General features: G+C 46.6%; 3 protein-coding genes across 6 annotated transcripts in view; 2 read left to right on the top strand and 1 right to left on the bottom strand.

Moving 5' to 3' along the window:
• The first annotated feature begins 363 nt into the window (after positions 1-363).
• On the top strand, positions 364-6,292 carry SIRT5 (sirtuin 5). The gene is made up of 9 exons (XM_084508978.1): positions 364-507; positions 748-886; positions 1,827-1,960; positions 2,745-2,970; positions 4,005-4,092; positions 4,800-4,853; positions 5,263-5,386; positions 5,920-6,035; positions 6,136-6,292. The coding sequence occupies exons 2-9, from the start codon at positions 772-774 to the stop codon at positions 6,209-6,211; spliced, it is 933 nt and encodes a 310-aa protein (XP_084365104.1). The 5' UTR covers positions 364-507; positions 748-771; the 3' UTR covers positions 6,212-6,292.
• A 206-nt stretch (positions 6,293-6,498) lies between these two features.
• NOL7 (nucleolar protein 7) lies at positions 6,499-10,679 on the top strand. The gene is made up of 8 exons (XM_084509303.1): positions 6,499-6,744; positions 6,835-6,895; positions 6,983-7,032; positions 7,146-7,174; positions 8,052-8,136; positions 9,064-9,185; positions 9,262-9,339; positions 10,322-10,679. Exons 1-8 carry the CDS (start codon positions 6,548-6,550, stop codon positions 10,381-10,383), a joined length of 684 nt encoding a protein of 227 aa, XP_084365429.1. The 5' UTR covers positions 6,499-6,547; the 3' UTR covers positions 10,384-10,679.
• A 237-nt stretch (positions 10,680-10,916) lies between these two features.
• The window catches only part of RANBP9 (RAN binding protein 9), a 39,381-nt gene continuing 33,550 nt past the window's right edge, over positions 10,917-16,747 (bottom strand). Inside the window, exons 11-14 of one of the 4 annotated variants that reach the window (XM_084509300.1) lie at positions 15,337-15,458; positions 13,096-13,247; positions 12,297-12,408; positions 10,917-11,901 (exon numbers count right to left, since the gene is read on the bottom strand). In XM_084509300.1, coding sequence (XP_084365426.1) covers positions 11,771-11,901; positions 12,297-12,408; positions 13,096-13,247; positions 15,337-15,458 — 517 coding nt within the window. In that variant the 3' untranslated portion in view covers positions 10,917-11,770. Of the gene's footprint in view, positions 11,902-12,296; positions 12,409-13,095; positions 13,248-14,061; positions 14,290-15,290; positions 15,459-16,747 lie in introns of those variants that run through there. The other 3 variants (XM_084509298.1, XM_084509301.1, XM_084509299.1) reach the window with 3 other exon arrangements.

Consider the following 16,747-nt stretch of genomic DNA (forward strand, 5'->3'; position numbering starts at 1 on the left):
CTGTTTTAGGAAACCTTGAGCTGCTGATGGCACAAAACTCACAGGGGAATAGAATCACAGAATGTCCCGAGCTGCAAGGGACCCACGAGGATCATCGGGTCCAACACGGGCATACCCCAAAATTCAGACCATATAGCTGAGAGCACAGCCTCATAGTACCGCCCGAAATCTCAGGTGGGTTGCCAGGGACTGACGGGCTGTGAAGCTGCTGCGGAAGGGCGAGCGAGGCTGGGTGCAAGCAGCCGCTGTGCCTCGGTCCGTGGCAAACCGAGCTAAAACCAGCTCTCCTCACCCCAAATCCGAGCCGGCGCGGGGCCGCCCCTTCCCTTCCCTTCCCCGCCCGGGGCTGGAGGCGGAGCGGGGCGGGGCGGGCCGGGGACGTGCGGGGCCGCACGGCGGGGCCGGGGCCGGGCCCAGCGCCTCCGGGACTGGGGGTACCGGGGGTACCGGGGCTCTGCTGCCGCCTGATGAAGCGAGGGAGGCAGCGACCGTGAGGAGCCGGGGACGGTGAGCGCCCTGCGGTGGCACGGAGCTGCCCCAGGGGGAGCCGGAGGCAGCGCTGAGCCGCCCGGCTCAGACCCTCGGGGGCTTTTGGGGTCGCTGCTGCGGTAGCCCTGCAGGCAGGAGGGACGAGCAGCGGAGCTGCTGAGCCTCCTAAGAAAATAATAACCCGAGTAGCGCTTGTGCCCTGCGCTTCACGGAGGATTCCCTGAGTGATCTGCTCGTGTTGCCGCTGTTTCTCCGCAGGTGAAGCCCCCGGAGGTGACACCGATGAGTCTCTTCCAGGTAGCCAGCAGAAGGTTGGTCTCCCCGGTGTCCCGCGCTCTTAAGCCTCCTTCTGCAAAGAAACAGCAGCTTTGCTTGGAAATGGCTCGGCCTAGCTCAAGTAAGACTCGTGTTTGTTTGCCTCGGTCTCCCGAACAGATCACAATCAAGCAGAAGCTTGATTTAAAACTCTAGAAAGTCTCATGTCATAGACAAAGCCTGCAGTTAATTCAAAATGCCCAGGGGAGTGTGGAGCTGGTTTGGTTTTGGGCTGCTAAGGTTTATCTCCTGTGCCTACAGACTGTACAGCTGCACCCCTCTCGCGTAGCTGCAGTCAGCGCCTTGCCTTTGACGTGTTTATGTTTAATATTTATAACAAATATGCAAATGTATGCTGCTTTATTGCATTTCCTTTTCATACCCCTAATGGGCAATAAAACTCAGCTCTCGTTTCTTTGGACAGGAATTATGGAGGGCCTCGAGCATGGGCAGCAGCTCAGGGGCAGGGTGTTGGGTAACCTCAGAAGCCTTGTTTAGTCTAGTAGTAAAAAAAAAATAATTACTGTATATATTTTTAAACCTGAAGATGCGCCTTAACTTGAAGTAACCCCAGGTTGGGGCTGACCTGCTGGAGAGCAGCTTTGCAGAAAAGGCCCTGGTGGACACCCAGGAGACCAGGAGCTGCTGAGGAGCCCTGGTGGCCAAGGAGGTGAACATCCTCCTGGGTGGAGTGAGGTGATCCGACCTGAGCTGGGAATTAGGTCACCTCGATTTTGAAGGCTTCAGTTTAAGGCTTCTGTCTTTCCAACGCTCAGTATATCCCTGGTTCAATACATGTTGCCCTATTGGGTTTGCTCCTGTATTTTTGAGGCCCTCCAAGAAATGCCTGTCAAAATCCAATATACAGAAACTCAGAAAAAAAATGGTATTTGGAAATTGAAGTCCTGGCAGGTGCATGCAGAAGCCATTTCTGGATGCTTGTTGCCAACACTGTCTGTATGGCCTCTTTTGTAAGCATTTAAGTGTCTGAGCAGCTGTTCATCCTTCTCCCCCATGTCCAGATATGGCTGATTTTCGAGAAGTCTTTGCCAAAGCGAAGCACATAGCCATAATTACAGGAGCTGGTGTTAGTGCCGAGAGCGGAGTTCCCACCTTCAGAGGAGCTGGAGGTTTCTGGAGAAAGTGGCAAGCACAGGTACGTACTCACGGCACTGCTGTGTTTTTCCATCAGTTTTTCCATGGGAGTGTGAAGAGTCAGAAGAAGCTAAAAGTGTTTTTTCGTGGTTTGGTTTATCAGCCATTTGGGGAAAAATGAAGTTTTTGCAGACAGCTCTGGGTCTTTCTACTGTCCTTGTTTTCTTGCCGCCTTGCAGCTTAGCTGTTTGCTCTTGTTTGGACACCTCAGTGTTTTGCTGCCTCATGGGGCCCTTCCTAATTTAAAATCTTAAGAAACTTCTACCAGAATAATAAAGGGCAGTACCAAAGATACCAACTAGTTTTCTTTTAATGGTGACTTTAGATTTTACAGGCACATTAAAGAGATGTTAGGCTTGTAATTTGGCCTGTGCTACATTTAAACTAAAGCAGAAAAGAAATTGCTAGCACAGGAGGTGCATCTGCACAGCGCTGAGTTTTATGGCTGCTGTGTGAACGAGTTCTGAACGCCCCACGTGGTGCGTGGGGAAACATCTCATCATCCTTTGGCCCGTACTAACCTCCTCGGGGCTCGGGGGCAGCACAGAACGAGGTCCCAGTGTACTGTGTCAGGCCCTATGTGATGGCCAACACGTTATCTCCTCTTGGTAAGATACCTTGGCTCGTGGTCCTGGTGGGACGTGGCTCATGACCTTTATTCCTGTCACTGCATCTGGGTACAAGTGGTCTGTGCCTGTCCAGTTCTGCAGGGCACAGCCGAGCTGGCAGGGCACGGGGCTCTCTCACATCTTCCTTATCGGAGCAACGTGTTGCATCTCTCTCAGGAACTGGCCACTCCGGGCGCTTTTGCACGCAACCCTTCCCGTGTGTGGGAGTTTTACCATTACCGCCGGGAGGTGATGCTGAGCAAGCACCCCAACCCCGCGCACATTGCCATCGCCGAGTGTGAAAAGCGGCTGAGCAAACAAGGAAGGAGCGTGGTGGTCATTACTCAGAACATCGACGAGCTACACAGGAAGGCAGGCTCCAAGCACCTCCTTGAAATTCATGGTAAGGATCAGCTCACCTGGCTGCCACGAGACAGGAAAACTTTGGGGAGAAGGAGCGGGATGACTGCTAGGAGAAATGAAACTTGTCTTAACTGCATGCTAGTGGTTATCGGTTTATTTGTGGTATCACCCTGTTCTCTTTTGGAAGTTGTTTTGGGCTCTTCATACCCCCATTTATTTGTCACTGGCCTTTTTAATGGGTTCTGACCCACACAGAACTGGTTCTCCCCTCCCACCTGCTCGGGTTTGCCTTACATCCACCTGAATGCATGCGGAGAGTGAAACCTGGCTGATGCTGCTTCAGAAAGGGAAAAAGAGTCTATCGAGGGCTTCACCACTGTGTGGTGGCAGTGGTGTCACAAATAAAAGGCCTCTGGGCAAGAGCTGTGCTGCCAGCCCTGGCGCTCTGCCCTCTGTGCTGCCTGCCGCTTGCCCTCTGTCCTGTCCTGTCCTGTCCTTGCTGCCTGTGCTTCGCCTTCCCGAGGAGGAGTGGACTGGAAGTGGCAGAGGAGCATGACACAGTTTGTTTATTTACAGTTGTGGGTCCAGTGATAGATCCTGGGGTATAGTTACATTTTGATTATTCTTATTCTTTACAAAAAGAAGCTCCACAGCACTCATTACTAACTCTACAAACATTTACAGGTATACCATTTGGGTTTGGGGAGTTTGCATTAAAAAAAAAAGTGGCGTTAACCAGCATGTTATTACGATTATTCTTATGGACAATGTTTCTCTTTTAAGGGAAAAAACAGTAAGCAGAAATCAGCTCCTTTGGTAATATTTTAAGGAATGATTTTCCTCTCAAAAACTGCAACTCAGCTGTCCCGGGCTGCAAACTAAACATGTGTGCGTGCGCTGTGCAGACAGCGCCTCAGTTGGAAGGCTGCCGGGTTGCGACACCTGGTCCTGGTCGTGTGTGGGTTACCCACAAGCCAAACAAAGGCCACTGGGGATAAACATCACCACTTGCTTGTACAGCCACACTTCAGAGCACTTGTGTGATCCCTGATGTTTCCTTTTTCTGTGTTTCAGGAAGTTTATTTAAAACTCGCTGCACCAACTGTGGAAATGTGACTGCGAATTACAAGAGCCCGATATGCCCAGCACTGGCGGGGAAAGGGTAATACACCTACCTGCCGTGCAGGCTTCCTGTGCTCTGCACGCTGCTGCTCAGGCTGCTGCACGCTTTGAGAACAGCTCTTCGCTCCCATCCTCTTTGTCTTCCCATATTTAAAATCATGCGCTCATTCCTTGCATCAGGCTGTCATCGCTGTAGCATGTAACAAGATTGTCCTCTTCTGCGTCTCTTGAGCACCTAGTAGCTCTTGTGCTTCTACGCATCAGTGAGATTCTTAGGATTACAGGTTGTGAAATGCAGATGTGTGAAACAAAAAGGAAGGAAAAGCAGTTCCCAGGGTTTCTTCTTAAGTTGAGGAACAGTCCTGTGGGCTCCTGCATCCTTTTTCTTTCACTGTTGAACTTAAAAAAAATAAAATAAAAAAAAAACAGGGAGGGGATGATAGGCATAGGTGTAAAGTTTTAGTCCCTTTAGTCCCTTTGCATTTCACCATATCTTAGATAGCTTCACAAATAGTTGTTGTGCTCTTGTCAGACTTTGAGAAGCTGATTGCAGCTCTGGGATAATTCTGCACAGAAGTCCGCCTGCCCTGTGTGTGGAAGGCTAGGGTGGTAGGAGATGTTTAAGTTGACTGAAGTTGCAGATTCCTTGATTAGAGAGTGTGCCTTAGGGAATACCAAGTTTTTAGTAATACATGAAGTGCACTCTCTTTGTGTGATTGAATAAATATTTCAATTTTGTAACCTCAGGGCTCCAGATCCAGATGTAGAAGATGCTTCAATTCCAGTTGAACAGCTTCCTCAGTACGTATTGATGACTTTATTTTTTGCTATTAATTCTTCATACGTGATGCATCTCAAAGTACTGTTTGTGTCATTCTGGAAGGACACAAATTCATTCTGCGAGATAAAGAGACACGGCTCTTTGCCCAGAGACTGAGTCTAAATCTAAACCTAACGTCTGGGGTCTTCCTGACAATAGGAGTGGGTGCTGGAAGGTTACCGTGATGCCAAAGGGATTGCTTGTTTGTGTTCTTGAGCACTGAGGGCAGAACACACCTGAAGTCATGGGCTTGGTTGCGAGTAGTAGGAGAATTGTAGTAAGAAACTAAGGCAGATGTGTCCAAACGAGAATGAAAACCATTCTGCCGCTGTGCAGGTTGAAATGCCCGCATCAGAAACATCACGCCGTACCTCTGTGATTTTAAAACAGGTGCGAGGAAGACGGCTGCAACGGCCTCCTTCGTCCCCACGTTGTGTGGTTCGGTGAAACGCTGGATCCTGACGTCCTCACGGAGGTTGAGAAGGAACTGGACATGTGCGACCTCTGCTTGGTGGTGGGTGCAGGTCTCATAGCCTAGGAGGTTACAGCGGGGGGGGCTAAATCCAAGGGTGGCACTTCTTGGGTACAGGAGATGCCTTTGTGCTTCCCCAGGGGAGCTGTAAGCCCCCGAGAATTATTTTGATGATCAGTTTTCTTTTTAAAAAAAATTACAAAGTGTTGTAAGATGGTAGTGCTGCTTTTTTATTACATGCCACATACATTTTGCATCACTGACCGAAACATTTGCTTGGAATATTGTATGCCACTCACCAAATAATCTCAAGTGATAGAGGGGACGCTTTGTTTTGCGTTCCAGAAAGTAGTCTGCCATTTGGGGCATTAAAGCTGTAAATGAGGAGAAAACAAACAAACGTGAATCCCAGAAAAGCAAACAGGCTTCTTTGGGTCACATCAAATGATTTTTGATTCCTACACCACGTCAGGTAGCTAAATGTGCAGTGGCACTAACTGTACATCTTTCCCCTCATTTCTGTAGGGCTCTTGTGTGCTTTAGGGCTTGCTCATGGCTTTTTGACGCCCCTGCAGGTGGGAACCTCCTCAGTGGTGTACCCCGCTGCCATGTTCGCCCCGCAGGTGTCCGCCCGAGGAGTGCCGGTTGCGGAGTTCAACATGGAAGCCACTCCCGCTACAGACAAGTTCAGGTAAGGCTGGACTGTTAAAAAAAGAAGACAAAACCCCTCCTTTTATTATTTTTTTCCGAGAAGGCAGCCTGCCCTTCTAACACCAGCTTCTCCCTTGCAGGTTCCACTTCTCGGGCCCCTGCGGGACCACGCTGCCGCCGGCGCTGGCCCGGCACCACAGCGAGATCATCGCCTGAGGGGGGCCGGGGGGTGTCGGTGTGTGTGTGTGGGTGCGAGGGGGGACGGCGGCTCCACAATAAAGGCGGCAGCTGCCCGCAGCCTCCCTCTGTGCTGGGATATAGCCGGGGGAGGGCTCTGAGGGGCGGCCGTTGGGCGCGAAGGGGCGGCCGTTAGACGTCAGGGGGCGGCCGTTGGGCTCTGAGGGGCGGCCGTTAGACGTGAGGGGGCGGCCGTTGGGCGGGAAGGGGCGGCCGTTAGACGTCAGGGGGCGGCCGTTGGGCGCTGAGGGGGCGCGGCCAGGCGGCGGAAGGCAGCGGCGCTTCCGAGGCGGGGCCGGGCGGCCGCGTGCGGCCATGGTGAGGCGGCGGAGGAAGCAGCAGGAGGAGGAGGAGGAGGAGGAGGAGAAGGAGGAGGTGGCGGCGGCGGCGGCGGCCGTGGTGCCCTCCCCGGCGGCCTCCGATGGCGAGGATGCCCCCGAGGAGCTGTCCTTCGGCGCGGCGGCGGCGGCGGCCGAGAGCGAGCGGCAGCTGGCCGGGGAGGCGGCGCGCAGGTAGGGCCGGCCCGAGCCCCGCTGCCCCCTGCCCTCCCTTTCCCCGTCCCCGTCCCCTTCCCCTTCCTGACGGCCCGGCCCCCCCCGCAGGCACCGGGAGCTGCTGAAGGAGAAGCGGCGGCGGCGGCAGGAGCTGTTCGTGGAGCAGAAGGTAACGCCACCCTCACACCCCATCCCTCACACCCACAGCCCGGCCGTTAACGGCTGCTAACCGCCGGTAACGGCCGTGTGCCCGCAGAGGAGGAAGCTGCTGCCCGAGGCGCTGCTGCAGGAGCTGGCCGCAGGACGGTGAGGCTGGGGGGCAGGCGGGGGGTCACCCACGGTGCCTTCCCCGAGCCCTCTGCTGGGCGCTGACCGCCTTTCTCCTTCCTTCCCTCCTCCCTCTCTCCCTCCCTCCGCAGACCGGAGAAGCCCGCTGCAGCTGAGCGAGGTATGCTGAGGCGCCGCTGGGCTGCTGCCAAAGAAAGAGAGCGGGGTTGAGTGGTGGTCGTGCTTAATCTTGATGCTAGTGCCCTCTTACAAACGTTTTTTGTTGTAGAGTGGTTTCAGGTAAAAGATCTGAGGTCTTTAGCGTGGGCAGCAGGCAGGTGTTCAAACAGAAACAAGCAAGGATGGCCAGAAAGATGGTAACTTTTAGCATTCATTTAAGTTATAGAAGCTATTTAGATAGAGCTCTTAGCTGCCTCGATACTTTCTATAGTTAATGACACTTGTAAAAACTAAATAACGTTTTTCAAACCCTCAACTAGAAAATCAGACACCAGGGTACTCCCAAATGCTGCTTTCTAGCCCTCCTCAAAGGGGCTAGAAAGCTCCCTCTTACACTACACAAAAATAAGTTGTAGAGTGTTCTTTTAATAATGATTCTCTCATCATGATGTAGATAGCTGGTATAACTGTTGCTACTTATTTTTTGTTTAAGAAAAATAGTTGGTGTATAACAGATGAGCTCAGTGTGGTGTTTTGAACGCTCAGTGTCTGTGGTACGCGTTTAGTAGAGAATGAAGCTCTTCGCAAGCAGTGCTTAGCTGTTGTGTAGCACTGGATTTTTGTCCTGTGGTTAATCCCATTTGTTGTTGTTGATGCCAAGGAACAGAAAAAGTGAATGGCTCAGGATGGTGCTCCTTCTCCTCCCTGTAACACACTTAGCTAGCTTTCACTAGCCAGAGGGTCTGAAAAAACACTTGTTGGAGTTAGCTTGGTTCTCAGTTGGGTTGTTGTTTTGTTCCTGGTTGTGGTCCCTTTACTGCTCTTGATTCATAATGTTCTGGATATTTTTTTTGTTGTGTCTATTAAATTTTCTCTAGACAAGCAGCCTGGCAATAAGTCTGAGAAGCAGAGCGAAGGCCGTGTGCTCAAACAGGTGAAGCAGGACAAAGCCAGGGGTGCCAGGTATGCCAAAGGGGAAGGTGTGGGGCTTCTGTCTTGGTGTGACAGCACTGCTTCCCCCAGTCACAGCAGAGGTTTGGCACTTGGTGGTGTTGCCCCTGCTCGCTCTCTCACAGAAACAAATTTATGTGCTTAAATTCCCTGTTACGCTGCTGTACTTGTAAAAATATATCTCAACAGCAGATCTTATGACGTGGCTTCCAGGTAGGTACCTTTACCCTGCTGATGTACATGGGTGCTGGATTGTTTGCTTTTCTTTAATTAAATTAATTGTGGCTGTAGATAATACCATGCATGAATTTTTTTTAAGTGCTGTATTTAGGAATGTAATTATTAGCTCCGAATTTATTTGCAGCTACTGGCGAATGAAACTAATTTTAATGCTTAGTAAAGGTACACAAGTCAATAACAGAGGCAGAGCTGAACTCCTAAAAAAACATTCTGGGCTTTATTCTTCTTCCTTTATCTTGTTCACTTCTTGCTGTGTAGGTACAGTTACAAACATGTGCACAGGTAGAATTAGTGTGTGTGTGCACATGTATACTTTCTTGATTCCACTGGGCAATACCACCTCAAACTGGAATTTTGAGAAGAATCCTGTCTTTCCTCTCTCACCTGGTGTGAGCTATCCAGGCCATCATCAGCACACCAGTAGAGGTTTTGCTGTGTTCTGCCTCACATCCACTTGCTGGGGACTTAATTGCTGGATTTCATTCTGTAGCGGAAAGTTGCAGGAGCTTCTGGCAGGACCAGTTTGAGGCTCGCAGTCCATTTATTATTATTTTTTTAATACTGCTGCAAAGCTTGGCTGATCATCAGAAGCCTGTGCAGACAGCTGCTGTGCTCAAGTAGCAAAATACTGACTAGAGGGTGAGTGTTGTTCTGGGTGCAGTAACTATGCTAAAATGATTTAAATCTTTCTTTAAATAGGTCAAAAGGAAACTACACAGCTATGCACTTAAAAGATCAGAGCTTAACAGGGCTCCACCAACAAACAGCCAAAGACTTCGTGTACAGCCATCTCTATGGCCCAGGCACGAACCGAACAAGTGGTACGCAGTTTTCCTTAAGTTTGCGTCGAGGTTTGTCTGCGTTAAACCTAGTAATTTATGCTCATCTCCATTTCAGCAAATGAATTTTTTTCCCTCGCAAACAAGAAAGATCCAGTTAAAAAAGCTGCAGTTCAGTTTGTGGACAAATCTTGGGGTAAGTGTAAAAAAAAAAACAAAACTGAAGGTGGTACTACTTTATGCAGATATCGCTTGAATTATTTTTTCTAGATTTAAATAAGTTTTTGCATGTTACAGGGCTGTAGCTTCCTACCTTCTTATGAGAAGAAAGTGATAGTAAAGGAGGGGAGCAGGATGGTACAGCCTGAGTGTGCCTAATGAATGCTTTGCTGGAGAGAGCCTGTAGGACAAGCATAAGCTCCCTTTTCATACAGTAAGCAGCAGTCTCAGGGTTAGAGCTACGGTTACTTGTTGAATTGGATAATTCTTACTAATTCTTACTTGGGGGTTTATAGCTTGAGCTGCTGAAGTCATTTCAGATTAAGATCTTTAGTTTCCTAGCATCCCTGCTTAGTGAGAGCAGAGGGCAGTAGTGCCCCTTTGTCCCTATAAAAAATGGGCATTACCAAAATGAATGGGGACAGACTTGGACACATCAATCCTAGCCCACCTTGCCCATCAGTCATAGAATTTGCTTCTGTGGCAATCACAGTTTGATATCACATTGTAGGGATAGGACAGAGGCTAATAGCTTTAAACTAAAAGAGGGAAGATTTAGATCAGATGTTAGGAAGAAATCCTTCACTGTGAGGGGGGGGTTGAGGCCCTGGCACAGGCTGCCCAGAGAAGCTGTGGATGCCCCATCCCTGGAGGTGCTCAAGGCCAGGCTGGATGGGGCTTTGGGCAACCTGGGCTGGTGGGGGGGTTGGAACTGGGTCATCTTTAAGGGCCCTTCCATTCTGTGATCATGAAGATCAGAGGAACATATTAGACTCAAGTAGCAGTCCTTAGTCATCAGTGTTTTTCACTTGTGCTTTGAAAGTAAAAGTGTTATCAGCTTTCCCCTCAGTTCTCCTGTCTTAAGCTTCAAATGTTGCAGTAATTAAATACATGGCTGCTGGTTACAGAGCTGGACATGGGAACTGCTTACAGCCTTACTGTTTTGTTTCTGTTTTAAGGGCTAGAAAAAAAGCAAAAAGCAACGAAGTTTAAGAAACACTGGATTTCAAGGAAGATGTAAAGTACAGCATGAAGACATGCCATCAAGGACTAGGGCTAAAGATTATCACCACCTGTACATATGTAACAGCTGTTGTTTTTCTGCCCCCTTCTCCATCACCACTGCTCTTTCAGCAGGTACTGATCTTTGTCCCCATTGCCCAGTGTTCTTTACCTCCCCCTTTCAGAGCTTACTGGGGGCAGCTAACGAAGCACTGGGTCACAGCAGGGACGGGGTGACCTTCAGGGGCCACTACAGCTGGGCTCAGAGCTGGACTCCATTTCATGAGAGAATAAAGACAAATGACTTTGTACTTACCCTTCTGGATGCTGCCTTTCTTAAACCCCTCCAACTGCTGGCCGTGCTTGCTTCATGGTAAGAACACGCTCAGCTTTTAACTGTCAGCACTTCAGCTGCTACGGTACGCTGATGCAGTGCAGTAGGAGCACAGGGTTGACCCCTGAAGCACCCTGCTCAAATCAGGCCACATTAGAAGCACTGGTCTAGGATAAACAGCTCAAAGAAAGTGTAGCATACACGTCCATGCTACCTCGTATGTAGAAGTAAGTTTTTAATGGCTGGTTAATTATGATATCACTACATTTTATTGCAATATAGTACTATTTAAGCACTTTTAAAAATGCAAGGTGTACAAAGATTAAATTAAGACTGTAAATTGACTAAATATTTGGTTTTTATATAAATAGGTCATAACCACACTGTGTTGACATGTAATACTGTTATAATACAACAGTTAAACTGGTGAGTCTACACAACAGAAGCTGTCTGTAGTTAAACAAGGAAACAAAGTTGAAAAGACCATGTTAAAACAAAAAAAACTACTAAGATCAACAGGTTGGGATTGTAAGTAGCAACAAACATATTCACTCAGCTCCTGAGTAATTCAAGTTTTACAGTACACATTAAAAAATATCATTTCTTCCCATCAACACTATATATCCAAACCATCAGGTGTTTATGCATTTTGCAAATTACATTGATTGAACTATGTAACAATGGGGGTGGAGGTTGGCGAGTCATCCTGCTTGACGTTTGTCTCACCCATATGCTAACACATCCATGTTTGCTATCCTTCCGTCCCGCCACAAGGTAGCAGGATTTTTGGTTTGTTTTGGACAATCGTTTAGAGGATTTGTAATTGTCAATTTGGATGGCTGACGTTATCAGTGATATTTTCCACTCTTAGTTGCCTAAGAGGTATAAAGATGGAAATTTTCTCCTAACACTAAGTTAGAAATCATTTGCATCATGCTGTAAACTAGGAAGCAACATAAAGCGACAGACTTGTCCTTAGTACATAATTAAAATCCCAAATTCCAGTCAGCAGAGCTGGTCTACTTTCCATGTCGAATATGCCACAACACCTTTCAGATCTTCAAATGCATAGCTAGTGTAGGTAATCTTCCACTGTGGCAAACGCACAGGATCCAATTCCCGATCGAGCCATCAATCCTAGACACTGTGAGGCTTGTCCCATGGCGAGGGCAAGCGGCGGTTGCTTTGGCAGATTGTGAGTCTCTGAAAGAGGATTCACAATGGCAGTTTAAATACCTCATTAGTTTTCATGATTTTTCATGTACTGAAAACAAAATTCCTGTATTTTCATGCAAAGCTTACCCTTACAGTGATATAAAACAGGAATAAAGTGACATTTTGAAATTCCCCACCTAGCCCCAATGTTAAAAAAGCCCATTTTTGCTTGGAGCCAACCAGACGGGTATTACATCTGTTGCACTAACACCCCCCCAAAACTCTGTCCAGCCAGCAGAGCATGATTGCACTGCCACCCCTCACTGATCCCTCAGCCAGCAGCCCAGTACTAAACCCAGCACATGACGCAGGGTGAGCAGCAGCGCTGCCGTTCTTCAACAAAAGGCACAGGGATACCAAACATGCAAACCATGAGGCCTTACCTAGTATTGCACTATTAAGCACAGAGCACACAGGTTCTCTTTGTATCGGGTCAAGCTGATTTCCAACAGGGCTGCTCCAAGGATCCGAATATGCAAGTAAACTAAAAGCATCCTGTGGAAAGATAATTAAAAAAAAAAAATCATTATTGCATCACAGCTATATTCTGCTAGGACTATTTTCTTAACACATTTTGACTCAAGACTCCAAAGCGAGAAGACAGTTGTTTTATAAGACAGATTTTTACCTAAAAATCCTTCATCAGTACAAAGGGATAAAAAAATCTAACAGAAGTTGTTTTAAACAAGTGGTGCTTTTCCCAACAAAATTACTTGGAAAGATAAAATCAGTGTTTTAGTAAGTGGCAAGAAAAAAACAGACTGGAAATTGTAGGCAGTCAGTCTTTGGTAAGGGAATTATTTTCCAGGGCAGCCTCAAGTCAAGGTAAACTAATTATACACGCTGAGCATACTAAACAGAGCACACATTTCTGGCACCTGCACCAATTCTCGCTGAAAGCTGTACTTTGATTCCAGTAGCCAAGCTCCATGGTCAGAAATAAGAGAAAAGGGATGTGCCAAATTCAGCTCTGCTCTGAATATTACAGCATGAAGTTATTTTCCCCCATGAATGTGCTACACAGACAAGATGGTGCTACCCACCGCTGACTGGAATGCTTAAGCTTCTGTGACTTTTGTCTGAGAGAAGCAAAACAATACTGTTAGGCAGCATGCTGTGAAAAGTTTCCACTGGGCAGCATGGTTGTTCACCTTACCACCACAGTTTCAGGATTAAGCATACCTTGAGCATTTTCTTATTTGCTGTGTTTTTGCCACATTCTCTTCTTAGCTGCTCACTCATCGCTTGCAATTCTCTTCCAAAATGGATCATTCTTTCGATAGCTGCTTGGCTGCCACCGCACAGTTGACGCCTTAACTGACTTGAATCTACTTCTGCAAAAACGATATCGTCATCATCACCACTAATAAAGAGACAAGAAGCAAGCTAGGGATCTAGGTGCACTGATTTCACTTTAAAACCATCTGCCTTCTCAGGGGGAAAGCATGTAGGGCCACAGATCTTGGCAGACTGCACTCCTGTGCTGCACCCTGTTAAACTGCTCCTTAATTAACAGTATCTTGGAAGATTTACTTAATGGCAAAAGCCTTCCACACATACTGCTTTTTTTACAACAAATTGTATTAAACTAACTGGGACTATAAACCAGATTTTACTGAAAAAAAAAAATAAAAAGAGCCCCCACATTCTAGCTACCTTTTAAATTCTTTGTCATTGGACTTCTTAAAGATAGGCCAAACCCTGAACCAGTAAATTAGGATAAAAAGAACTAAACCCCTAGCTCCCATGACAGACATTGCTGTTTAGAAGGTACACAGTCCTTGTACAAAATACTAGCTTTATGATTTGAACATCTCGGGCTTCTTTTGTAATGAAATGGAACATTGCTATCACTTTCTTTACCATTTGGTACAATAATCCCAAGTACTACTGATTTTAATAGGTATTCATGCAGTTTTTGAATAGTAAATTAACCCTTAGCTTCTCTGAAAATTCTGCCTTTCTTAAATTTACAGCTAGAGATACCTGTAAAAAAAAAATGATTTATCCATTCCTTGCTATTTTTCATCAACAGAACTGAGTTTTGAAACAAAATTTTGTGCCTACTTTATATGACATACACAGCACTAAGGAAAATGTATAAATATTTCAAAAAGCAGAACAAAATTCTCAATCTGATGCCATAAACAATGTGGTTTGAGGAGCCACGTTCCTTTTTACACAAGGTGAAGCACCTGCAAGTCTTCAAGCAGCGGTGCTTGTTGCTAGCTGCAGCCCAATCTAGGGCATCACTTTCCAAAGGCAGAAAAACCCCTCTACATCAAAAACCAAAGCACACAAAAAGACAAAAACCACCCCTCTCTGCTCCCTGTGCAGCTGCTTCACGTCTGTCACAGCAAGCCTCTGTGGTCAAGGCTGCAAGAGAGTAAAGAAGTGTTTTGTTTTTTCTGTCAGAGAAATGAGGCCTTGTTGTTACCCAGTTTCAGAGCATAATGCAGCAAAACAGCCTGGCAGTTTGAGTATCTCCCCCTTCAGGGCTGAAACAGAATTGGATTTGCTCTGGAACAGTTGCGCAGTATTTACCAGCAAAGCCACATGAACCAGCAATGTCCTGCGTTTTGTATTTCACTTAAGCTCCGCATTAACCAGTGTCTGTTTAAATCGATGGCTTGAAAGCACGGTTCTGCAAATGCAGAAAGGTTGGGCTGGGTGCTCCCATTTCTCCAGATGCATGCAGGAATAACACCCGCTGCCCAGCCTCCAGCCCGTGCTCTCACTGAAGTGATGTGGCTGCCTTCAGCACTACTGGGCAGGGACAGTCAGTGCTGTACTGGCAGAGTAAACGCTCTCTTTTTAACTTGTGCAGCCACTCAGAGGGTACTCACGTACCCACTTGTCACTAACATCAGCAGCTAGGAGTGAACATAAAGCAGGCTAAGTAAAACAGTTACTTTTTAGATCATATTATGTTGGTGGAATTTTTTTTTTTTTTGTTACATCCCAGTTTCCAAATATAGCTCTTTTCCTGAGTACTCAGTACTAGCATCATCACCATTCTTTGTACCCTGTCTAAGTGCTCTGCAATTTCTCCTCTTACTGTTGACTCCAAAGATGCCATCGAGAACCACGAGTGCTGAGAGGACTGGAAGCAGGAGAAGCCACCTGCCAGCCCTAGCCCAGGCACTCTGCACAAGCAGGGTACTTATTCTGAAAGGTATTTCCTTAAAAATTGATACTAGTTCAAATATCCGTGAGTTACTACCACTTTCCCCTGGTCTTACACCGATAGCAGACCACCTAAATCAGCAGTTTTAAGATTCACATATCATAACAGCAGAACAACAACAACAAAAATTAAGGTTTGAGCTAATATCCTTAATTTTCAAGTTGGGAAGCATTGCAAGTAAAAACATAACCTTGTTGCCATCACTTAATAAAAATGTAAGAAATATCACTGCAGACCCATTTCTGTGTCACATTCTTCCATTTCGTGATCATGTTTAGAACTACCATTTAGGAAGCCATTGGATGAAGTCTCAGCAACCCCATTGGAGTAGTGATCTGTTTCCATGTCTACATCATTGCTGAAATGAGAGGAATGAACAAAAATTGGACTCACGTTAAAGAACTTGAGGTTATCTTCCTCACAACTTCACCACAAAACATCCTTATCTTGCCCACTGAAACACTGCTTTTAGATATTACCAAGGTAGACCAAAGCAGCAGGGAATTTTTAAGGTTCTCCCAGCTAACATTAGCATTCAGTAAAAACAACTTTTTCAGATGCTGAAAAATGGAACGTGTCCACCATTATAGCAGCAGTAAGCAGTGTAACACTTTCTAAATACACAGCAAGAAGCTCTTGTTTAATGTACCTGTACATACAAAGAGGTAGATAAAAATGCATTGAGGAAATACACTATTTCATGCCCCCCTCCTCCAATTTTATTTTATTTTGTTTTTTAAACACAGTTAACTAAATATAAACCCTACTTTGAGAATACCATATTTAGGTAAATATTTCTCTCCAAAAAAAAACTCACTCTCTCAATGGAATGTCAGAGAAACGGAAGAAAAATTCAAAGCAAATATCAAGAATGTCACGACACTGAGAGGAGATTCAGAGGCCAACTGAGAGCATGACACTCCACAACACACTTAGCTCACAGCGGGTCACAACGGCACTTTTAGAAAGTGCCAGTGTGGCTTTGGGGGCTGACCTTTCCTGACAGTTACATCCTATTCTATTCCCATTCTAAAGCCTGTTTTACTTTGTCACATTCTATTCCCATTCTAAAGCCTGTTTTATTTTGTCACGGACAACCTAAAACCTTTCATGAGAGCAAAAAGATTTAATATTAAAGTTTAAAAGACCACCTCCAATACAACCAAAAAGTATTCAGCTTCCCCTGAAAAAAACAAGAAGTGTTTCTTTTAACCAGGCAGCTCCGCAGCAAAGGAACTGTCCTCATCTTGTGAAAAATCCCAAAGTTGCCTGGACTCTGCCAAGCTGTTTGGCAGAGGTGATCACTGACGCAAATGTAAATTGTGAAGCTAAAAAGGAAATTGTTGCTCTCACTTCCTCCCCTCCCCAGCCATCACTATCCAACTGCAGTTTGTTACCTCCATCACATCCTAGTTGGTAGCTTGGGGAATGCATCTTGGACAACACAGCCAAGTACTTACAGATTTCACAGGAACTTAGGTCCTGCTGCATCTGTGCATCCCACAGAGCTTAGTATTTACACCCTGGTTAATATTTTCACTCTTTGCACAAGTGACAGGTGGCAGGCAAACAGTTCTTTGTGTCTGTGTGCAATGAAAGAGATCCACACCTCATACACATCCCAATTACGTTCACTTTGCAGATAAT

This window comes from Aythya ferina (genome assembly GCF_964211825.1).
Source record: "Aythya ferina genome assembly, chromosome: 2".
Lineage (NCBI taxonomy): Eukaryota > Metazoa > Chordata > Aves > Anseriformes > Anatidae > Aythya > Aythya ferina.